This window comes from Pipra filicauda, unplaced genomic scaffold (assembly GCF_003945595.2).
Source record: "Pipra filicauda isolate LSUMZ 115617 unplaced genomic scaffold, ASM394559v2 scaffold307_size998922_pilon, whole genome shotgun sequence".
NCBI lineage: Eukaryota > Metazoa > Chordata > Aves > Passeriformes > Pipridae > Pipra > Pipra filicauda.
Window position 1 is genome coordinate 393,980 of NW_024104429.1, and position 24,553 is coordinate 418,532.

Below are 24,553 nucleotides of genomic sequence, written 5' to 3' on the forward strand. Positions count from 1 at the left end.
CTTCATCTTCCTGTCCTGCTCTGTGGGGTCCAGCCCCTTTGCACTGATCATGTTTTGTCTGTGATGATGCATCTTTGTTCTGGAGATTGGCTTGGCTTCCCTTTCCTGCCTGTGTGGAATTCATAGAATCACAGAGTGGTTTGGGTTGGAAGGGACCTTAAAGATCATCTCGTTCCAACCCTCCTGCCATGGACAGAGACACCTTCCACTAGCCCAGGTTGCTCCAAGCCCCATCCAACCTGGCCTTGGACACTTCCAGGGATCCAGGAGCAGCCACAGCTTCTCTGGGCAACCTGTGCCAGGGCCTTACCACCCTCACAACCAACAGTTCCTTCCCACTAATGGCAGTGGGAATCCATTCCCCCTTGTCCTGTTCCTCCAGGCCCTTGTCCAAAGCCCCTCTCCCTTTTACCCCATATTTGGGCATTTGAAGCAGAAAAAACCCACACAGGACACATCAGCTGACAGTTCCTAGACTGTTGTGTCTTGAGGCAGAGGAAACTCCTGTCTCAAAACAGGATTTTCCAATCCTGGCACTTGCTCCTTTTCTTGAACAAACTGCAGTGTAATGAGGCCACTCTTTGATCTGGATTCCTGTGAGGAGTTTTGGTTTTGTGGTAATGGAATATCTGACGGAGAACGATGCTTACATTATTTAATTGGCTTCGCATAAACACCTACCAGCCAAAACCATTTTCATCATTAGCAGTAATGAAATGATGAGATAAGAAAGTCCACAGGCTTTTGGATCAAGGTAGTCGAGGAGGAAATGCCATTACTGAGAATGAAGGAAGAGAATACATGTAATAGAAAAATCATACAGTAGTTTGAGTTGGAAGGGACCTTTTAAAGCTCTTCTAGTCCAACCCTCTGCCATGGGCAGGAACACCTTCCACTATCCCAGTTTGCTCCAAGCCCTGTCCTTGAGCACTTCCAGGGATGGGGCAATGTTTTTGAAGTGTCTGATGGGTGGCAGTGGGGGGGATCCTCTTATTCTTAAGTTAGTCCTTGGACAAAAACTCTTGCCTTTAAATATTTCACAAAATAACATTAGAGCTGTGATGGATTAGCAAGAAAATTGAATTTTGGTGCCTTGAAGCACACTTTAAGCTTGTTTTGATGTTCACCCTTTAAACTGCATTTCTAAATGCAGAGGTGGACAACTAGAACACCTCAGGTACCTGGACATTTGCTATAGAAAAGAAAAATCACACCAATCAGGCCATATAGAAGTGAACAATAAAAATATTTTGGTGGCATGGCAGTTTACTGAGAAGGGAAGTGTCATTTTGAGGGTATGACAGCTGAGAGGATGGTGCCAAGCCAGATCACCAGAATCTTGAGAAACCAGATTGATTTTGATATGAGTCATTTGGGACACTCACATTGGGATAGAAAAGAGATTAGTTTGTGTTTGAGTATCTTTGTGCAAATCTACCAGTATCATTTAATTGGTTTGTGTTGAAGTCTATAAACTCCACATTAATATTTGTTCTTGAAACTAATTAAAGTAACTTTCTGATGGATTCTCAATTACTTGAAATATGTATTTAAAAAACCCCTTTACTTACTGCTAAGTCTGCCCTGCAAAATGAGTCATGTTGCCTTTTTTCCCCCCATCTGTGTGACACTGATGTGAAAAAACACGAAGCACAACAAGCTTTCTTCTTTCATTTCCTTTTATTCCTGCAGGCTATGAAATCACCCGAATTAAAAGAACGATTGGAGGAATCTGAGAAGTTGATTCAGGAGATGACTGTGACCTGGGAAGAAAAATTACGAAAAACTGAGGAGATAGCTCAGGTTTGCTACTTTCTTTCCTCTCCCCTGCCCCCATTTTTTATGAAAAATAGGTTTGTTTTCTTTGTCTGTCAGTTCATAGGGGTTGTCTGAGTCTCTCCCCACATTTATGGGTAAGTAGGTCAAGCTTGCTGCCCTTTTGAAAAGCTTCACTTAATTCCTGTGATAGATGGGTGCCTCCCAGATTACTATTGCAGTGACAATAGTAAATTGTCACTGTATGCAAATGGAGAAGTTATTTAAAAAAATAATAATCCAGGGATGAGAGGATTACAAGGATTTTATATTCTTCAGGCAGTAAAATTGTTTGTGATGAGGGACAGGAGCATTCAGTGCAAGGTTGTGAGCTGACAGGCTCAATGCACAAGGCAAAGGACATCCAGAATATTAAAAATTAGAGCTGTCCAGGATCTCTGTGTTTTAATAGCTCTTAAACTGATATTAAACTGATTTAACATCTCTGTGTTTTAATAGCTCTTAAACTGATATTTAGGGCCTCAGACCATAATTGAAGATGATTATGTTGAAAAATGACACAGGTCACCACGATGATTCCATGACACTTCTAGTTCTTCCCACACAAATGCTGATGTAGATATTTGCAGAGGGGAGCTCTGGAGGGGGAGGACTGGTTGGAAGGTGATAAATAGTGTGTAATAAATAAGGAGAGAAGGGAGCCTCTGGTACAAAGCCCTCTTGTAGATGCCACAATCAGAATAAACTGTGTTGACTTTGGTTTTAAAGATCCATTGTAAGAGGTGCTGCTTGTGACTCTGAGGGTTTCCTGGCTTTCAGTGCAGATTGGTACCGTGGATTTTCCTCCCTGTGTAAAAAAATAAAATCAAAAATAATAAAAAATTTCTGCTCTCATCCTACACAATAGTTTCTAGAAATCCTGAGTGTGTGAGGAGGCTGAAAAACTGAAGTAGTGGGCTCAGCTCTACAGATTAAATGTTCCTTGATGTTTGCATGTTGCTGTGTGCTCTAGCTCTTGTCCTCTCTGTCTCTAAATTCCCAGCCTGATAGGATATTTTGGATCTTGGAGTTTTACAAGCCTTGGAAAAGTGATTTTTTTTTCTAGAGGGGGGTAAGGACTGTACAGCACAGGCTGATTCAGGACTGGTTGGAAGACAATAAAGGAACCTTCTGACATCTTCAGCGGGTTTGGTGGGTTGGGCTGGATGCCAAGTGCCCACCAAAGCTCTTCTGTCACTGCCCTCTTTAGCTGGACAGGGGAGAGAAAATGTAACAAAAGGCTCACGGGGTGAGATAAGGACAGGGAGAGATCACTCACCAATTATTGTCATGGGCAAAACTGGTTTGACTTGGGAAAATTAGTTTAATTTATTAGCAATCAGATCAAAGTAGGGTAATGAGAAATAAAAATAAATCTTAAAACACCTTCCCCCTACCCTTCCCTTCTTCACTGGCTTAACTTCACTTATGATTTTCTCTGCCTCCTCCCCTGAGTGGTGCAGGGGGACAGGGAATGGGGGCTGTGCTCAGTTCATCACACGTTTTCTTTGCCGCTCCTTCCTCCTCAGGGGTTGGACTCCTCACACTCTTCCCTACTCCAGGGGTCTATTCCACGGGAGAGTCCTCCAGGAACTTCTCCAGAGTGGGTCCTTCCCACAGACTACAGTTCTTCCCGAACTGCTCCAGCCTGGGACCCTTTCCATGAGGTGCAGCCCCTCTGGAACAGGCTGCTCCAGTGTGGGTCCCTTCCACGGGGTCAGTCCTTCAGGAACAGGCTGCTCCAGTGTGGGATCCTTTCCATGGGGTCAGTCCTTCAGGAGCAGGCTGCTCCAGTGTGGGTCCCTTCCATGGGGTCAGTCCTTCAGGGACAGGCTGCTCCAGTGTGGGTCCCTTCCATGGGGTCAGTCCTTCAGGAACAGGCTGCTCCAGTGGGATCTGTCCCCCGTGGGGTCCCAAGTCCTGCCAGCAAACCTGCTCCAGCGTGGGCTCCTCTCTCCATGGGGACACAGGTCCTGCCAGGAGCTGCTCCAGCCTGGGCTTCCCACAGGTCACAGCCTCCTTTGGGCATCCCCTTGCTCTGGTGTGGGGTCTCCAGGGGCTGCAGGTGGATCTCTGCTCCCCCATGGACCTCCCTGGGCTGCAGGGGCACAGCTGCCTCTCCATGGGCTGCACCTCAGGCTGCAGGGGACCCTCAGCTCCGGTGCCTGGAGCACCTCCTGCCCCTCCTGCTGCACTGCCCTGAGAGTCTGCAGGGTTGGTTCTCTCACATATTCTCACTCCTCTTTTCTCTGCCTGCAGTTGTGCAGGATTTTTTCCCCTTCATCACCACCATCACTGATGGGCTCAGCCTTGGCCAGTGGTAGGTGTGTCTTGGAGCTGGAATTGGTTCTGTTGGACCTGGGGAAGTTTCTGGCAGCTCCTCACAAGAAGCCACCCCTGCAGCCCCACTGCTATCAAAACCTGGCCATGCAAACCCAATACTGCAGACTTAGGCAGGTCTAAGGCTAAAGACATTTATACCATGGCTTGTTGAGTGATTTTGTTTCTGGCCAGCATCCACCAACGTCTGTCTGTCAAATTGCAGCAGGTAGGACGGGGAGATAATTGTAAATCTTTGATGAAAGGATGATTCCTCATAAAACACCATCAAAGAGGCAGTTTGTAGTGATGGAGTGACAATAAGGCTCCACAGCCTCAAAGAACAACAGGCAATTTTTCACATTTTCAGTGAATATTTGACACACTTTTAATGTGTTTTTGAGTGTTTAGGTTTATTAACTTATGTCTTGAGCAAAAATTAACAGAAACTGGCTCGTTTTCTTTCAGTTAATCCTGTGAGATTTAGACTGTGGGCCAAGTTCTCCTTTGGGCATCACGTTCTTTATCTCTGTAGATAATAAGGAATTCTGTGAACTTCGGAGCCTGGCACTGCTGATCGGAAGAGGGATCTTTGACATCACCCTGCAGTTTTTCCTCTGTTCTTTGTTTTCTCTCTCTCACACACATGACTTTTCCTTACAAGGACATTATGTTGGTTTTGTGAGCCTGTGGGGAGACAGAGAAGAGAAAATCAAGAGCAGGTTGTGCTATTCTTTGCAATTTAATCTTCATTAGACCTGGTACAACTCCAGTGCTGAACAGAGAATTACACTCGGCAGTATTCATACTCAGTTTTTAAATACAAAACACACTGGTAGGCAAAGATCAGAACTTTAATAAGCATTCCAGCATTATTCCTACATATCTTTGCTAATTTTGTATTTTTTAGGAAGTCTCAGCAGCACAGGCAAAGCACTGTAGGTATCTTGTATTTTTTTTACTAACTAGTTTCACCCTCTCCTGTTTCTGCTTCCCCTTAGGAATCCTGTGAGAAGCCTCCCATATTTACTTTTAATTTTTTTGTAGACAGTGAGTCTCACTTCAGTTTCTGTCTGATCCTGGGAACAATCCTCGAGGTTTCTATCCCAATGTGTTTTTTTGTAGAAGAATCCCTTTCTGTTCCTAAGTCAGAAACGTTTAATGTTCCTCTTTCACTGCTCTGGTCTCACCCAAACACTTCCCTTTGAAAGATGGACATTTTTGCACAGTAATGCTTTGTTGTGCATTTCTATGAAGTCCATTGACAAGAACAAAACACCATCCAAAACGCTGCTATTCTTGTTCAGCAGGAAGTGTTCTTTGCATTACTTAAATAGCAGGTTGCCAGTTTTTTGTCATTTTGATTACTCTGCAACAAAAGACAGACATGGAGCTTGACTTGGCAGGGATTTAACTTAACTTGTTGCTTTTTAGCTCCAAAGAGAAAATAAAGGGCTCTAGAGATGTCTTTGTGGTAGCATTTTGCTGTCCCAGTGAGGTCATGGAGAAGCTCCACAGAGCTGCAGTGTGTTGCTCTCTCGGCTGCTTTCCTTTTCCACTGGGAATATGGGACTGTGTGAGACCCCAGCACGGAGCCCTCCGAGACCAGAGGTGGAAGGACAGGAGAAATTAAGGATAATCCTGATCAAACCTTGGTAGAACTGAGGCTTTTGTGTCTAATCTATCTCAGAAGAAAGAACTACCTGTCGTAGAAGCATCAATCCATCATTTTTGTCCCGTTGCTCTGGCAGATGGGAATGGAATTCCGGAGGGTTGTACATCAGTCAGCCCAATTTTGATGGCTGCTTTCTTGCAGGAGCGTCAGAAACAGCTGGAAAGCCTTGGCATATCCCTTCAGTCTTCTGGAATAAAAGTTGGGGATAATAAGTGCTTCCTGGTCAATTTGAATGCAGATCCAGCTCTCAATGAACTTCTGGTGTACTATTTAAAGGTAAATATGTGTATTTATTATAAATATGATTTAAATAATGTTTATTATAATATAATTTTAAATATATTTTTAATGGTAGAAGTGGGCCTCTAATGCCATTGGCAGAGGTGTACTTCGAGAGTTTTATAAAAACAGTATAAGTAAATATATTCAAAATATGTGCATATTAAAATTGATATGAGTACAACCTTTTTATTTCAAATTTAATTCTTCATGGCAGAGGAAAGTTCGGGGATTTATGTTTTTGTTTTGTTTCTGTTTGGGTGTTTTTGAAAGAAATCTAGACATGTTCTTTTTGAGAAACTGTCTCCTGTTTTGGGATGTGGGGTTTTTTGTTGGTTGTTTTTTTTGTGCCAACTTCCACAAGCCTTTTCCCATAAAATTGTTTTATAGAGAGATTGGGCATATCAGTAATCAGCTTCTGCATTTGTAGTCCAAATTCTGAGTCCTGTCTTCAATTTATAAAATGCCTTTTTTAATCCTCTTCATGCAACTTGCCAGGAGTAAAAATCAAGCTCTGTTCTGCTCAGCACTTCTGTTGATGTGCAGCCCCTGTTTCTGATATTAAACATGAAACACGTGACTTTTGGACTCTGTGCTGAAACATTTGGGTGGTTTATTCTGGTTTTTACAAATTACAGGTGTAGGACTCAGGAGGAGAAATTTTTAAGTCACATTTTGGAGTGCAAGTTCTAAAAATTTAGCAGTGAACATCAGCAGTTTGAGCTTCACATTAAATCGTTCTCTTCCCTTTGAAGTGGTCTGTAGTAACTCTCAAAACAGCCACAAAATCAGCAATTAGGCTGAAAGATGGTTTTGGTTTAGTTAGTCTTGGGAAGTACATGATCCTCTTTTAGATCACTCATCCTGGCTCTGTGATATCTCAATAAAAATGAGGAAAAACACTTTTTCAGTGTTGTAGCTGCTAAAAAAACTTTAAAAAGGACAGAAGAGCTGAGGTTCTGGGAGAAGAGTGGAATCTTTCTGAGATACCTTGCCCATAAATGTCCACAGTGGGACTCAGCTGCTAATTCAGCCTGGACAGTGGCAGATGTTGAGGCAGAGCCCAGTTCTCCCAGTGGTCACTGGGAACACAGAACAAGACCCTCCAAAGGCAAAGCCTGCTCAGAAAACAGGCCTTGGCCCACCAGTACCAGCAAGAAAGTCTCAGGTGGTTCTGGGCTGCTTTCCTTTTCTAGGGAAAACTCCTTGGAGTAGATTTTGTCTGCTTCAGTTAATCTTTATTATTTTTTTTTTAACAACTCAATTTTGGTTGAGCATCTTGGTGTAGAAACTCCCTTGCTTTGAAATTCTTTTGATAAAGTGACTTAGGCCTGGTTTTCCTAAAATCCTGAGATTAAACTCAGAGTATGCTGCCCACATTCCCTTCAGTGTTGAACTGTGTATGCACTGGGTCTGACAACTACTGAAGAACAACTTGAGCTGGCCTGTCTGTTGCATCTGTTCCCTAAAAATTACTTAGAGATGCCTAAAAAAGAAATTTCAGCCCCAAAAGGATTGTCCAGCCCTGGCAAAGCTGCCCAGGGCCGTGGTGGAGTCGCCATCCCTGGAGGGATTTAAAAGCTGTGTGGATGTAGCACCTGGGGACATGGGTCAGTGGTGGCCTTGGCAGTGCTGGGGGAACACTTGGAACTTGATGTTCAAGGTCTTTTCCAACCTAAATTATTCTATAATTCTGTGTGTGGAGTGATCCTTCATCTGCCAAATCCCTCCTGCCTCTAGTACCTCAGGGATTTCTTTCCTAAGGAGTTGCTGATCCGGATGGAACCTGTGCAATAGCCATGGATCTGTGAACCTCCCTTAATTCCTCTTTGGAATTCTTTATACCTTTAGCTTCTACAACGTCCCAAGGCACTGAATTCCACAATTAAATTATAAAACCCTCTTCATTTTTGGATTTAACTGTTGCCTGTAAACTTTCCTGAGTGCTCCCTGCTTGCTACTGTAAGACAAAGCATTGATTTGCTTCCAATGCTTCCTTCTTTTTCCCTCTAAGGGAAGTATTAAAGAGCTGTCAAATTTTGGAACTAGATGACAAGATACATCCAGAAGGAGATAGAACTAGTGAACTTTTGCAATCCCTTGCTAAAGTCTAAATTAATTTCTCCCCAGGAGCACACGTTAATAGGCTCAGACAACTCCCAAGATATCCAGCTGTGTGGAATGGGAATTCTTCCTGAGCACTGCATCATAGACATCACCCCAGAAGGCCAGGTTATGTTAACTCCTCAAAAAAATACTAGGTAAAGTTAAAAAATACAGCTCCAGTTTTATAATAATTGTCATTTTATTTAGTATAGTATGATTAGTGGTGCAAAAAGATACTTGGAAAATAAGCTTTTCTATCTGTTCTGAAGCAAGAAAATTCTACTTCTTGTATCCTGATTTTACATTTTAATTGTCATCTGCCTCTCTCTCAGTTCTCAATTCATGTGCTTCATTCTAATGAGATTTCTCTCAGAGATGGTGTTTGTAGCCCGAGTTTTCAAAGAGGGGATGAGTAAATTCATGTGCTTTCAACAAGTAGATACTCCCTGATTTGCAGCTGCAGAGATGTAACTCTATCCAAGTTTGAATTAATTTTCTAGGAAATCTCTTGATATGCAAAGAGCTGCTGAAGCATTTGTTACTTTATTTGATTAAGTAGCACTACTTGAGAAGCAGATGGTACATTCAAATTGATCACAAGATGACATGCAGTGTCAGCATCTCCAGTAATTTCTTGTTAACACACAAAATTCACCCTTTTCACATTTACCCTGAGCTGTAGCTGATCCTGCTTGGAGCAGATTGGAGTGGATGGCACCCTGAGATTCCCTTCAAATTTGAGTTATCCTACAATCCTATTTTCAAACTTAATCTGACTCTGAAATAAAAGTAGTTTCTGATTATTTTAATTAGTTTATTGTCTTTAAGCTGTTTCAGTAGCAAAGGTGTCTAATATCTTATTCAAAAATTTCTGCTTTGTGTCTGTATTTCGAAGTAGTGTGAAAGTGTTTCTTTCTAGTGACATTTTTTTTTTCAGGCCCTTCTTTTTTAAGCTCTAATTTTACTCCTCAGACACAGTGTCATAATATCTGTCTAAATATACTGAAATTCATAAGCTTAAGAGGTCAAAACAAGCTGAGTTTGAGGAGTGTATGAAACTGGGTAGATCAGTGAACTTTCTGGGGATATTTTGTCTGTTTGCAAGACATAAACCTGTTCTCCTACCCTTACTTGTTCCAGTAAAGAAAATAGTATGGGGAGGGGAAAAAATTAAGCCTTATATAGATGCATTTGCTTTAGATTTTTTCCTTTTCACAGGACATTTGTAAATGGTTCTGCCGTCGTGTGTCCAATCCAGCTCCATCATGGAGACAGGATCCTGTGGGGAAACAACCACTTCTTCAGGTACAAAAGATATCAAAGGAGTTGTATGTTTGCACCAACCCTCTGAAATACCTTAAAGATCAGTGGATTTAAATGATAACCTAAAACTTCGTTGGTTTTTTTTATGCTTGAAAGAAGAATCTGCATAAAAAGCAAGATATCGGTTCATTATTGCCTCTAAATTGTTTGGATGTGGAACAACTGAAAAATTTCATGATGCATAATTGATAATATCAGGTACTCTATTATTAATAGAGTACAGAATGGATTGGTTAGTTTGCCTTCTACTCCCAAACTACACTCACTGGAGATCAACAAATTTTGAAAGGGAAGAATCTACTGATTTGGGTTTCAGATCTGTGTTTCAGAGTTGAGCAATTAATGGTTCTTTAACAATTTCCCTCTTATTTAAAGGCTGAATTTGCCAAAGAAGAAAAAGAAGACAGATCATGAGGATGAGGAGCGGGACAACTCCATGAAGTGCAGTAACAGTGTGGAGCAGCTGGATGTAGATGGAGACAATTCCAGTGAAGTGTCCAGTGAGATCAACTTCAGCTATGAATATGCCCAGATGGAAGTCACTATGAAGGCCCTGGGTAGTAATGGTAAGAAGCACCAGAAATTATTGGGAATATGAACAGAATATGAGGTTCCATCTTCAGGGACTCTCAACCACGAACGTTTCCCCTCATAACTTCCCACTGGAGAATTTTCCTTGTGAGCGACTCATCACAGCCATCTTTGTACTTGAGGAGGAAAAATGTCCATGGCAGCCTGTTTGCTTTGGCAGTTCTTGTGGAGGGAAAAGCCAAAGCTGGAATACTGGTGGAACTGCAGCCTCAAATCAAAGTGTTTTCTCTTTGTTGTTTATTTTTCTTGTGTTATGTCTCACTCAGGCATTAACTGCGGGGATTTCTGTCTCTGAAAGCATGTTCTTTAATTTTTGTGGTCTTATGTAGCTGTCTCAGAATGGGATTATTTTGGGAAACAGGAGGAAGGGTTTTTTTCAACTTGGTCTGTCCCTTTTCTTAATTCTCTTAAATCATCTGTCCAGTGTGTTCTGTAGATGTTTGTTCTGCTCCACAGTTCAGCAGCATTTTTAAAATATTTTTAAAAATACATTTAAATATAAATAAAACACATTTTATTATACTTTACATATTAAAGTTTAAAAACATAAACATTAAATAAGTAAATAACAAAATGTATTTTATTACATTTTACGTATCAATATGTAAATCTATAAATGTATAGATATATAGAAGAAATATATAATCTATAAAGACATAAAAATACAGATAAGAAATATATAAAATATATAGTATATGTAGAATGTATGCTAATATATAAAATACATATTATATATTAAATATATAACTATATGTAAAATATAAAAATATATAAGAAGTATATACTATATAAAATGTATAAATATATAAGAAAATATAAGAAATAAAAATGTAATAAGAAATATATTATGTAAAAATATATAATATAATATAATATATAAGCTGATATATAAAATAAATATATATTAATACTATATGTAAAATATATAAATATATGTAAGAACTATATAATATATAAAATATATAAATATATAAGAAATATATACTCTATAAATATATAAGAAAAATATGAATAAATATTTAATCCATAAGAAATATATTATATAAAATATATAATATATGTTAATATATGAAGTAAACATATATTAATACGATATGTAAAATATATAACTACATGTGAAATATATAAATATATATAAGAAACTGATAATGTATAAAATATAACATATATGACACATATAATATATAAAAATATATAATATATAAGAAACATATAATATATAGTAGGTGTAATATATTATATGTTAATGTATAAAATAAATACTATATATTAAATATATAACCATAAGTAAAACACATAAATGTTTTAAATATTTTAAGAGAAGTTGCAACAAAAATATAGTCCCTTTTTCCGTGATAACTGTGTTTCCACCACACATCACAAGGACACTCCTTGACACGGATTTCACTGTGCCACCTTCTTTATCTCCCACGTCTGCTCAGATCCGATGCAGTCGATCCTGCAGAGCCTGGAGCAGCAGCACGAGGAGGAGAAGAGATCTGCCCTGGAGAGGCAGAGGCTGATGTACGAGCACGAGCTGGAGCAGCTCCGGAGGCGGCTGTCGCCGGAGAAGCAGCATTTCCGCAGCATGGACCGGTTCTCCTTCCACTCCCCCAGCGCCCAGCAGCGCCTGAGGCAGTGGGCCGAGGAGAGGTGGGTCAGCACATCTCACCAGCAGCAGCATTCAGGCAAAGTTTCTCCAGCGCTTCTGAATTTTGGAAGGTTTTAATTGTGTTGCAAAGCTCTGATGGGTTTCTGGCAGGACTCCTGGAGAGCTTGGGGAGGACACGGCCGAAATATTAGTCTAAGAATTGTAGAATGATTGAATAGTTTAGGTTAGAGGGCACCTTAAAGCTCATCTCATTCCAACGCCCTGCCATGAGCAGGGACACCTTCCACTAGAGCAGCTCCAAGCCCCATACAACACCTTCAGAATAATCAGATTTATAATGGTGGAAAAGCTGAGAAAGAATGAGTTCCTGCTTTGTTCTTAAGGATAAACTCTATCCTGTTCAGCAACAAATTTGACTAAAGATGAGGTGATTGAAAGAAATTTTGAGACTCCTGTATGAGTTTGTTCTGTGGATCATGATTCAGCTGCTGGAAGGTTGTTTTTCCTCTTGACTTGGATCTGACAGACCTGACAACCACAGGAGTGCAGAAAGAAAAGGGAGTAAGAGGATGGTACAAAGAATTTTAAACCAGAGCATTGCAAAAGCAATTTAATAACCACAGAGGGGTCACTGTCCTCTCTGCCTCTTCCTGAGGTTTTTTACTTCAGCCCCTCCATGATGTTCTCCAGTGTTGCTGTCAAAAAGAGCAGCAGTGGGAGGAAGATGAAACTTAACCCTAAATCAATGAGTATGAAAAAGACATTGTCATGAGAAAATACAAATCTAATATGTGGGGTTAGAAAAGCAACTTTTGAAGTAGAAAATATTTGAGACAGTCTAGCGAGGTGCGTGGCTGGAATATTTTGTGGTTCCAGGTTCCTGTGCTGCACAGTTGACTCTCTCTCTCACACTTGCCAGGAAGCCCAGTGAGCAAGTGGGTCATGTTGTCTGAATAAACCTTTCTCTGTAAGATGGAACATCCACAGCTGTGGTGGGAAAGCTCTGGAATGAGCCACACAATAGCTGACTGTTCAGCAGATGCATGGAGAGGTCTCCAAAGCCAGCAGTATCCTAATTTTCATACTGCTAAATTCATAGTGATAATTTTTTTTTTCCAGAAGAAATTTAATTTAATTCACCTGATTTTTGTGTTAAAAGTCATAGAATGGTTTGGGTGGGAAGGGACCTTAAAGCTCATCTCATTCCAACCCCCTGCCATGGGCAGGGTCACCTTCCACTATCCCAGGTTGCTCCAAGCCCCATCCATCCTGGCCTTGGACACTTCCAGGGATGGGGCAGCCACAGTTTCTCTGGGCAACCTCTGCCAGGGCCTCAGTGCCCTCACAGGGAAGGATTTCTTCCCATTATCCCATCTAACCCTGTCCTATTCCAGTGGGAATCCATTCCCCCTTGTCCTGTCCTCCATCCCTTATCCCAAGTCCCTCTCTGGCTCTTTTGAAGCCCCTTTAGGTGCTGGAAGGGGCTCTCAGATCTCCCTGGAGCCTTCTCTTCTCCTGGTGGACACCCTCAGCTCTCCCAGCCTGTCTCCAGAGCAGAGAGTTCCCAGCCCTTGGAGCATCTCCGTGGCCTCCTCTGGATTTCCTCCAGCAGCTCCATGTCCTTGTGATGTTGAGGGTCCCAGAGCTGGACACCAGGATGTTTTACAGGAGAGTGTCAAATGCTTTGCACGAGTTCAGGTGGATGACATCAGTTGCTCTTCTCTCATCCCTCACCTCCATATTCCACTGTACAGTGCCACCAAATTTTTAAGGCATGATTTGCCCTTAGTGAAGCCACACTGGCTGTCACCAGTCACCTCCTTATCTTCCATGTGCCTTAGCACAGCTTCCAGGAGGATCTGCTCCATGATCTTGATGGCCATGGAGGTGGGACTGGCCAGGCTGCAGTTCTCTGGGTCTTCCTTATTTCCCTTTTTAAAATTGGGAATTATGTTTCCGCTTTTCCAGTCAGTGGGAACTTCACCAGACTGCTACAGCTTCTCAAATATAATGGACAGTGTCTGAGCCACTAAATCCATCAGTTCCCTCAGGACCCACAGGTGGATTTCATCAGATCCCATGGATTTGTGCTCCTTTATGTTCCTTAGATGGTCTCAAACCTGATCTTCTCCTGCAGTGGGTGGTTCATCATTCTCCCAATCCCTGCTTTCACCTTCTATAACTTGGATGGAACACTTGATGGTGAAGACCAAGGCAGAAAAGCTGTTGAGTACCTGAGCCTTCTCCATGTCCTGGGTAACCAGGTCTCCTGTTTCTTTCCAAGAGGGCCCACATTTTCCTTAGTTTTCCTCTACACAGGAGCTTTTCTTGTCCTTGACATCCTTGGCCAGGTTTAATTCTGTCAGGACTTCAGCTTTCCTAGCCTGATTCCTGTCTGCTTGGACAGGTTCTCTATATTCCTCCCAGGCTACTTGTCCTTGCTTTCACCCTCTGTAGAATTGATTTTATGTTTGAGTTGGTCCAGAAGCTCCTTGTTCATCCACACAGCCCTCCTGGCATTTTTGCCTGACTGCATCTTCATAGGGATTGGTCACTCCTGAGCTTGGAGGAGACAATCCTTGAATATCAACCAGCTTCCTTGGGCCCCTTTTCCCTCCAGGGCGTTATCCCATGTGACTCTACCAAGCAGATTCCTAAAGAGGACAAAGTTTTCTCTCCTAAAGCCCAGGGTCACGAGCTTGCTGTGTGCCCTCCCTGCTTCCCTGAGGATCTGGAACTCCCCTATTTCATGGTCACTGCAGCCCAGGCTGCCCTTGAGCTTCACACTCCCCACCAGCCTCTCCTTACTGATGAGAACAAGGTCCAGCATGGCACTTCTCCTTGGCTCCTCTGTCATTGGGAGAAAGAAGTTATCACCAAGACATTCCGGAAACTTCCTGGATTGCTTATGTTCTGTTGTGTTTTCCCTCCAACAGATACCGGGGTGGTTGAATTCCCCCCACTGTAATGTCACCTGTCCCTTCCCTCCCTTTAATCCTAACCAATAAGCTCCCAGTTGGCCCCTCATGCCTTTGTTTTGCACTCAGTCTCAGTACTTAAATATCATGATTTTTCCTGTCTCCCCCTCCCACTCCCCTTCTTTCAGAGAAGAAATGCTGACCCACAGCCTGAGGAAGCTGCGAGAGCAGATTGTTAAAGCCAATTTGTACGTGAGAGAAGCCAATTTTATCGGAGAGGAGCTGGACAAGAGGACAGAGTACAAAGTGACCCTCCAGATCCCAGCTTCAAGCCTTAATGCCAACAGTAAGGTAAGGTCACCCTGATGGGATTATATTGTTGTTTTAGTAAATTTGCCTCTCAGTGTTCATATTTCTTTTATTTTGAATTTAATGGTCAAGATGTTTTGCCAGTCACGTGCATTAAGTATGGCTCTGTTAGACCATGCTACATCCTTATCTTATTTTATACCATGAAAATCCTATAATGTGCCATAAATGGTACATGTTTTGGTGCAAGACCTTTCCACTGGTGTTGAAGTTCACACTTGCTTCTGTTGCAGAGTGACAAAATCTGTGCAGGTTGGGTACCATCTATTTCAAGTATTTACCATCATTTGCATCATCCCAGTGAGCTGTGAAAATGCTGCCACCCCCATTGTGGAGGGAGCACCTGGAGCAGAGAGGATTTGGATTATTTGTTCTCAGTCATCTCAGAAATTTTGGAAGGAGGGAGCTGAACCCAGACTTCCCTGTCTCAGGCTGGCTACCTAAGCTGGTGTTATTTCTGTCCTTCAAGTTAATATTTGGGTGATACTCAGGCCATTGTTAGTACAGTACGTGGATTTTATTCCAGGTGTAAAATTTTTATCAGTTGTTTTAGAAGTTTTTCTCACAGTCCTCTGGAGAAGACACATCCAGAAACAGGATGATGAAGGGGGTTAAGTGTCTGCACTAATTGAAAGTTGCAGGCAGTAGTAACTTTAGCTGGAACTCCAGGCCTGCTGTAACTTGAGGATATTTGTGAAATGCTTAAATGTTCCCATTTCTAACACTTATGCAAGGTGAAAATCCAGGAAAACGAGTGCCTGTAGCTGTGATTAGATTCCCAGTTAAACTGAACACAAATACACTGTGACAGCTGAACTCAGAGTCTGTCACGCTTGGATTTGGTTGCTCAAGCCAGAACAAAAAAAGAACAGACTTTTCCCAAAGATATTCTCAACTTTGTGTTAATTTTAAACTATTTTTTCCTTGTTGTGACACAAATGCCTCAGTGATATCTCTTTAATTGCTTCCCAGAGAGGTGCAATTCTCAGCGAGCCTGCTATCCAGGTGAGAAGGAAGGGGAAAGGCAAACAGATTTGGTCACTGGAAAAGCTGGAGAATCGATTGGTGGATATGAGGGATCTTTACCAGGAGTGGAAAGACTGTGAGGAAGACAACCCAGTAAGTAGAAATTACTCCAGTCATTGTTCTTATGGAATTACATCCTGTTAAATTTTCAAGAGGGGGGTTGGGTGGAGGTGAGGAGTGAATATGGAAAGAGCTACGTTTTCCTGAGGTTTTGCTTTTCCTAATAGAGAGGGGATCTTCAGCATTTCATTAACACTTATCTTGTCACTTTGATGCCTGTTTGCATGCATAGTTTGGTGACAGAACAAATCATATAATAAGAAGCAGTAAGTACTACAACAGCAGTTAATGTTCAGGAATCTGACAAAGTTAAGGAGAACTTGCTGAGGATGGGCCTTATCCAAAGTAAAAGGGCCTAATCCAAAGTCAAATTCTTTTCCATTCTTCCTGTGACCTAATCTGTCCTCTTGCTTTTGAGTCCCTTTTTCTTTCACCAGGCTGGTTGTGCAAGACTTAGGAAAGTGCTTCATGGGAAGTTTGATTTCCTTGCATTGTTGTGAACTTGCTTGCAGGTGATGAGATCTTACTTCAGGAGAGCTGACCCGTTCTACGACGAGCAGGAAAACCACAGCCTTATTGGAGTAGCCAATGTTTTCCTTGAGTGCCTGTTCTATGATGTGAAGCTACAATATGCAGTTCCAATCATCAATCAGAAGGGAGAGGTTTGTCATTCTCCTATAATCTATCATTACTCAACTGTTTAATTACAGCCTGTGGGTCTTATTACCAGTTTATGGTAGATACTTTCCAGTTTCGTGTGCACAAGCTCTTTGCTAACAATGTGGAATTATGCAAGTCCCATAATACCTGACTGTTGCTCTGAATCCCAGCACAGTGATTGTGAAAGGAGAAGGCTTTGTGAACATCTTTTTGAGTGAAATAGCCCAAAATAAATAAGTAGAACAAGTATGAGCTATAGCTCCACTGGTTTCACTGACTGGCATCAAGAGTTTTTAAATATATACTGTGAGAACAACTTCAGAGGCAGCAGAGCATCCCAGGCAACATCCTCTGTGCTGTGCCTCATGTGTGCACTTTGCAGACTCTCTAGAGACTGGTTGGAAGGTGAGATTGTTCCCAAAGTCACTCCAGTTGCTGATTTCTTCATGGTTTTTACAACAAAGGCTCTTTGATTCTTGCTCCAAAGCAAGTTCTTCGTGTGGTGCAACAAATGCCAAGAACAAGAGCAATAAAAAAAGGATAAAATATTGGCTGCTTACAGACTACAAGCAGCAGTAGTTGTAGAAGGGGATGAACTTGTCACTGTTTTCTGGCACACAAGTAATTTTTTTCTCCTTTCTTACCAGGTATCAGGTCGTCTCCACGTTGAAGTTGTTCGAGTGAGTGGAGAGATCGACGACAGGCTGGTGGGAGGTGAGGACGGTCCTGACTGTTCCAGTGAAAACGATGTTCAGGAGAGAAAACTTGTCTGCAGGGTGAGTTCCAGGAGTATCCCAACCTCTGAGCAACCTTCTCTCTTTCCATCCCAAGTCTTAAAGAACTTCTTGGCTTCTGGCTCTTGGATGTCTCTTTGTAACCTCGTTTTGTTTCTGGGGAGGCTGAAATAATACAAGATAATTAGGTAGGTTTTGGTCCTTTCATTAACTGTGTTTAAATGCCAAAGTCTCACCCCAGGAAGTTTATTGCTGTCTTGGAAGCCTTGGAAGATCTGTGTGTTAGGATTAGTGCCATAACAGTTAATTGAAAAGGAGTCACAGAATGTAATAAACTCCCATCATTTTGTGAATCATTCTCTCAATATTTCTTTCTCTATATATTAAATATTCTGTGAAATATATGTAGTGTGTTTATTACTGTTAATAATAAAAAGAAAATTAGTAGGAAGTATTTACTAGCAGTTCTGTGCTGTAGTAAAACACAAGGTAGACCAAGCTACAGGTAAAAAAAAGCAAAAGGCCAAAAGAATTAGAGGGAGTGGTCCCCAACCTTGCTGACTTCTGGACAATATGAACAGTTTGGGAGAAATTGTACTTTTTTTTCCCATTTGTTTATCCTGTTCCATAGAACTCCATGTCCTTACAAGCAAGATGGGACATTGTGGCAGGAAACATTCCCCTGAGGATCCTGAGTGCTGCCTTACTGTTGAAGTCTAACTAATTTGATCTTAATTTGACAAATGGAGAATAGAGGCTTATTAAATACATGGTTAATTTGATGACTTTGTTTAGATCAGAATGAGTATTCAAAACCTTTTGTTTCTGTTTGGCTTTGATTTTGAAAAAGAGGGGACAGGCTACTTTTGCATTGTTGGGGTTGGTTTTGTGTTGTTTCCTGCATCACAGAATAAGGACAAGCAGTATTTTATAACAAGGATTTTTGGAGAATAGCGGAGCCAATTGTGGTGGAAGTATGAGATTTTTAATGTATTCCTCTTCTATTACAATGTTTTTGGTGTATATTTCACCATTAAAAATGAACAAAATGTTTTGGTGTGTTTGTAAAATTCATCCCCTTGGTTTCTACTCCCAAGAAATATGAATGAATGTCTGGTGACATCTAGTGACAGTGTTCAACTGCTGCACTCAAATATTGTCTCCAATGAGTTTCAATGCAGAAATTCTATTTTCTAATATCTTCTGCCTTGCTGCTTTTATTTTTTTGTTATCCTTTGCAGTGGAACAGACTAACACTGTTCTACCAGGAGATATTTTTCATTCCGTACCTAATGAATAAATGCTTTTCCCGTGTTTCTCATCGCTTTTCTAGATTAAAATACTTCAAGCTACAGGTTTGCCACAGCACCTCTCCAACTTTGTGTTCTGCAAATACACATTCTGGGATCAACTGGAGCCTGTCAGTGTTGCACCTGAGGTGGATCCTTCCCAATCTTCCATCAGCAAGGAGCCACGGTGCATGGTGGTCTTTGATCACTGCAATGTAATTAAATTTTCTGTTTTATTAATGAAACTCTAAGGCAGGCAAAGCAGTTTTATGCTTCTGTAACAGTTTTAGTTGCCTCTTTGCTCACATTGTAATATTTCAGGAGGTTGGTACCTTACTAATACCGTTTTTAATAAGGACTTAAACATGTTCAGAGTCCATTTAAGTTTGATTCTTCTACACTGTTCACCTGTACAAAACTCAGAGGTGAAGTGAATTAATAAAGGAAGACATCTGTTCAGCAGAGAGACTTAGGTTAAAGTTTACCCACAGTAAAAATTCAGTGTGATTGAAGGAGATATTCATGTGAGTCCATTTGATGTCTATAGCTGAGCTGATCACTCTACACTGATGTAATGGAGAGAAACGTCCAAGTCCTGGGACATGATCCCTGTTATCCTGATGTAGATGTTGAAGTTGGATTTTTAGAACAGACTATTTCTTCCCATTGCCTTTGGAGCAGCTGAGTGGAGGTGTCTTTAACAGAGACATCTAAAGTCAAGTTGGATGAATCCCAGCCAAATCACCTCGGTTCTCATCATGTTCTATCATTCCTCATTACAGTGAGCAATTTATTCCACTTATCATTCATGAAATAGATATAACACCTTCTGAGGAGTTTTGATTTTCAGATTCTGAACATTAGAACATATGATTTCGTTATTTTTGAACCACTGGATCAAGGCTTGGAAAAGCCTATGGTCATTTGTCAGCTCTTTATAGACTTTAATCTTTAGAAAATCACGTACCTTTACTTTGCCTCCTGATTTTACAAACCGAGCTGGCAGCTCTTCCTTTCCTCTAAATTGTGTCTTGGGGACCAGGGTGACTTTGTTAAATGCTTATATTAAAGTCAAGGCAGTAAATCTCACAGCCTTTAAGTCGTGTAGTCACAGTCATCAACCCCATTTGTCCCTCACAGGAAGTTTCTGTCAATATTTCTGAAGACTTCATGGAACACCTCTATGATGGTGCTTTGGCCATCGAGGTTTATGGGCACAAGCAGAGTGGTGACCGCAAAAATCCAGCCCTGTGGGATTTGGGAATAATTCAGGCCAAAACACGCAGCCTTCGTGACAGGTAAATATGGAAAATGGATCCTTAGGTTGGAACTGTGGAAAAATCACTGTCTGAGGTGCCCAGTTTTGAAACAGGTTTGGGGGAAGTAATCAAATGTTGAACTGAAGACCACTGTGAATCCATTAATTCTTGGCCGTGAAATGCCATCCCTGTAGTGCTTCCTTTGGAATAGTTGTATTGCTTATTATCTCAATTGAAATAAATATGCAAACAATATGGTAATTCAACCTGAAAGAGGGGATTGCTTGTTTGCTGGCAGCCATTTGTTGTCCCAAAAATAAACTTATAGTAGCATTTTCTTAAAAGTGAGTTGTTTTGCCTCTCCGATTAGAAGGCAGCTCAGCATCTTAATTTATTGGTAGTTATTTCTCTTTTTACTTCCAGCTTGTGTTGAGCATGTTGAGTATTAAGCTGTATATGGGGAAGTTTAAAAGAAAAGTCAGGAATATATGGCAAAGAAAAGATGGGAAAACATGCCGTAAAATAGTGAGTTATGTTTGGCAGCTGAGCAATGAGTACCTCTGTCCTTTCAAATTTTGAAGTTCTACAGAAGTGGCCATTTCTTCTTTGAGCTCTTGGAAGAATTGGAGAGAAGGCAGTGATATGATGAAGTTCAGGAAAGTGCTCTGAATCTTGAAAACTTGTGAGACAATGTCATATTTCACTCTGCTGTCTTCTGTGTAAATCTGATTGCCCTGACAACACTGGGCTTCTGTGGCTGGAGTTGAGACCAGAACTTAAATGTGGGATTGGGGTTCGTGTTGGAATCAAGAAAAGGCTTAATTCTGATGTTTGACTAAAATATCTATCAGTAAAATTTATGAGTAATCCTACATATAAGTGGTGCATCTATTGCAGTGGTCCTTTGCTGCTTCAATCTGCAACCTGAGCTAATGCTTTGGGGTTTTTCTTCCTTTTTAATTTGGGGAAAGAGAACCCAAAAGAAACACTATTTGATGTGTTCTGCAGGTGGAGTGAAGTGACCCGCAAAGTAGAACTGTGGGTTCAAATTCTGGAGCTGAATGAGAATGGGGAATATTGCCCAGTGGAGGTGACTCCTGCCAAGGATGTCAGCACAGGAGGCATCTTCCAGCTCAGGCAGGTAAGGTGGCACGGGGAGGATTTCAGCTGTGGGAAAAGCACAGAAAAAGCAAAGAAACTTTTTATTTTGCGTGGTGAAAGGGTCGTGTCCAAGCTCAGGTACAAAATATGAGATTGTGTAAAACACATATGAGGTGCAAGAAAGTGGAGTCCCTCTGCCAGTGTGAAAAATTCCACTGTAAAGGTGATCAAAGGCTTCCCTGGAATCTTTTTGCCCTGTTCTGTGATAGCACCTGGTAGAAAGGACACCAATCTCCACTGAACTTAATTATTTTTTAAAGAGGTCCAGAGTTCCCCTTTATTTGATCCTTCCAGCCAAGCACTCCTTTGTTCTTTGAGTTCTACATGCATTAAATTGTTAATGCTTAACTGAATAGTTGACATTTTTAAATGATAAGCCATTGCCCAGAGAACACAGGGAATTAGTAAAAGTTAGATACAGGCTGCACCTCTGACCTTGCCAACTCCTTAGATCTTTATTTTCTTTTTTATTATTATTATTATTATTTCTTTTTTTTTTCTTTATGGTTTTACTGCAGAGCAGTTGCTTTGCTGCACTGATAGCATCAGTGGGTCAGAATTTTCAGTCAGGGAGACCAGAGTCAGGAAAAGTTCACTGAAATTCCAGTAGCTCACCAAATTATTTACACTCCTCTTTTGTAGTTGGGGAAGAGATCCTATTTTCCACCTTCAGAAGTATTAAAAATAGATTCCTTTAAGTGTGTGTTTGAAAACCCTTCAGAAGAGTAAACTGGGGAGTTCAGCTGAATGCTGAACTATTGCTTTTTTTTCTGTGAATACATAAATCCTGTAAACATAAATCCTTGCAACAGAAGGGGGATCTCTTGAACACTGGGTCATTGGGATTCCCAAACTCACCACTTTGTTCTTCCCAAAATAAAAATATAATGTTGCTTGCCAGTGGCTGCCAGTAGGGGTCTCTCTGGAATTAAGCTTTCAGCACTTTATAAGCCTTTTTTTCCAAGCATTTCAAATTGTTCTTTTGGGCAGGGACAATCTCGACGGATTCAGGTCGAAGTGAGATCTGTGCAGGAATCTGGGACCTTGCCACTGATGGAGGAATCAATACTGTCTGTTGGCATTGGCTGTGTTCAAATAAAACATGTCAAGTCACAAAATTATCAGGTAAGAGTGAATATTTCATGTCAGTTCTGGCTATTTCTGAGACATGTAAAGCCATAAACTGATGTTCTGTTTGCTGCAGTTGAAGTCAACTCCATATATTTCAAGTTTTGGGTTGGTTTGGGGGAATATTTTTTGAACCTACTTGAATATATAAATCAAGGTCAAGATGAATTATCAGTTTAAACCTCTGTCCTTCAGAAAGTGTTATGGAAGATCTTCCTCTTAATCAAGAATCATTTTCCCTGGCAAAAAGAATATTTTTAAGACCACCTTCTGTGTCTTTTCTGGTTTTGGCTGGATTTTTTTCCCTATCCTTAAACACCACAGCCTTAACACACCACTCAAAGAAGAAAAGGAAATGCCAGTGTTCCTAAAATTCATTAGGAGTTTGTCCTGTAGTTTTTACTTAAAATATTAGACATGGCAGCAATTTTAAGTAAGTATTCAAATTAAAATAAACCAGTTGAACATATATTCAAATAGTGTCCAGTTACAAATGTTAGAATTACATGAGCCAGTTGTGGCCCACAGTATGTGTTGGCCAGGTTGTTTGACAACCTCACACACAACTGCACCTCATGTTAAACAGCAAATATATGGATCTATTTTTAGGGATTGTCCTCTTGCAGTGCTCCCATCGGTTTTTTTGGTGCAGTTTGATTTTTTTCCCCAACAAATAAATTAAAATTCCATCGCTTTTCAGAGGTAACAAGCCAGAATCTGGTGCAACAGAACGAGCAAGTCTTTGGGCTTGTTTGATTAACAGCCCTGCTTGAGACAAGGCCAACTAAATGTCAAGTAGTTTATGGAAAACCAGGAGATGTCCCAAAATGGTTACACTTTTGACAGAGCATGATTCAATCTATGTCTGCTCCCCTTTTTTTTGCTGAATTATTATGGCTTTTCCTTTCAGATTGGTACTTGGGGTTTTTTGTTGTCTATTAACCTGAGTGTTCCCCTCCCCTTATGTGTCAGGGTGCAAAAAGGGGAATTTTTTCCTACTTTTGCAGAAATCTCCCTTTCCAGCAGCATCCTGGGCAAATTCTTGCTGTTGTTCCCCATTATTCTTCTCCTAGTGACTCTGCTTGCAGCCTTTGCATCACAGCAGTCCCTCATACCCACATTTCCTTCCTATAAAGTAAGGAAACTCCTGAATGGAGCATGTTTCCCTCCTGAGACAAGATGATTGATTCTTCCAAATTTTCCTTGAAAGCTCTCACAGACCCACAATGTACAAGGGCCCCTTTTAGCCTGGTTTGTAAGGACAGGTCCCAGGTGAGCATCCCCTCTGCCTCACCCTGTGAATTCCTGATCCATTGACCAGTTTCAATCTTATCCCACAGAGCTGCCAATCCCCAAAATAGTACATTCTTTCAAAAAAGAAAGACTTAAACTCCACTTGAGAGAGAGAGACTAGTGAGTTGTGCCTGACACTGATAACCCCCATGGGAAAGGGCAACTGAAAGCCAAGTTTCATTAGCCCTGCTGTTCACAATGGCCTTCAGACCTGAGCACCTGGATTTTTAGTCCCCTTATTAGCATTTCTCTTATCTCAAGTAAATCAGTATCTATGGAATGTGAAAGATTTTCTAAAGACCTTGAACTGAGGAAATGCCTCTTCTATATGGCTTTTTAATTTTAGCTTAGCGAAGTTTTTGCTTTCATTATTAAGATACAAAAGTAGACTCCAGGGGCTCGTTATTACTTAAATAGATAAGTGATAACTCCATGAGGATTGGAGCCCTCATTCCTTCTCCATTCACTGTGAGGAGGGGCAGTTGTGCTCAGTGCAAGTGGCTCTGCTTGTGGTGAAGGTCGAGGATTAAAGGTGGTGTCTGGCATCAGAAAATAAGGGAAATAAAATGTTGAAGGTCTACATTGTGACTCCTGCTGTGGCTGTCATCCCAATTCCCTGATAATTCACAAAGATGTTTGCATCAAAGTTCTTCTTTAAATGCTGCATCAAACTTGCCTCACAAATCCTTTGTGCACACCTTGAATCCTGGGGGCAGTTTTGGGCCCCTCAGACAAGAGAGACACAGAGGGGCTGGAGATTGTCCAGGGAAGGGAACGGAGCTGGGAAAGGGGCTGGAGCAGCAGGAGCAGCTGAGGGGGCTCAGCCTGGAGAAAAGGAGGCTCAGGGGGGACCTTTCCCCTCTCCACAATTCCCTGACAGGAAGGGGGAGCCGGGGGTGGGTCAGGCTCTGCTCCCGGGGAACAAGAGACAGGACA

At 41.3% G+C, this 24,553-nt stretch overlaps 1 protein-coding gene across 4 annotated transcripts in view; it reads left to right on the forward strand.

The window, feature by feature from the left end:
• The window catches only part of KIF13B (kinesin family member 13B), a 128,205-nt gene that overhangs the window by 64,275 nt on the left and 39,377 nt on the right, over window positions 1-24,553 (forward strand). For all 4 annotated transcript variants that reach the window (XM_039383370.1, XM_027712435.2, XM_039383371.1 and 1 more), the window contains exons 12-25: window positions 1,693-1,803; window positions 5,951-6,085; window positions 8,219-8,349; window positions 9,413-9,499; window positions 9,893-10,083; window positions 11,551-11,761; window positions 14,827-14,989; window positions 15,980-16,126; window positions 16,606-16,755; window positions 17,401-17,529; window positions 18,821-18,991; window positions 19,917-20,074; window positions 21,044-21,176; window positions 22,187-22,321. In XM_039383370.1, the coding sequence (XP_039239304.1) occupies window positions 1,693-1,803; window positions 5,951-6,085; window positions 8,219-8,349; window positions 9,413-9,499; window positions 9,893-10,083; window positions 11,551-11,761; window positions 14,827-14,989; window positions 15,980-16,126; window positions 16,606-16,755; window positions 17,401-17,529; window positions 18,821-18,991; window positions 19,917-20,074; window positions 21,044-21,176; window positions 22,187-22,321 (2,052 nt within the window). The remainder of the gene's footprint in view (window positions 1-1,692; window positions 1,804-5,950; window positions 6,086-8,218; window positions 8,350-9,412; window positions 9,500-9,892; window positions 10,084-11,550; window positions 11,762-14,826; window positions 14,990-15,979; window positions 16,127-16,605; window positions 16,756-17,400; window positions 17,530-18,820; window positions 18,992-19,916; window positions 20,075-21,043; window positions 21,177-22,186; window positions 22,322-24,553) is intronic.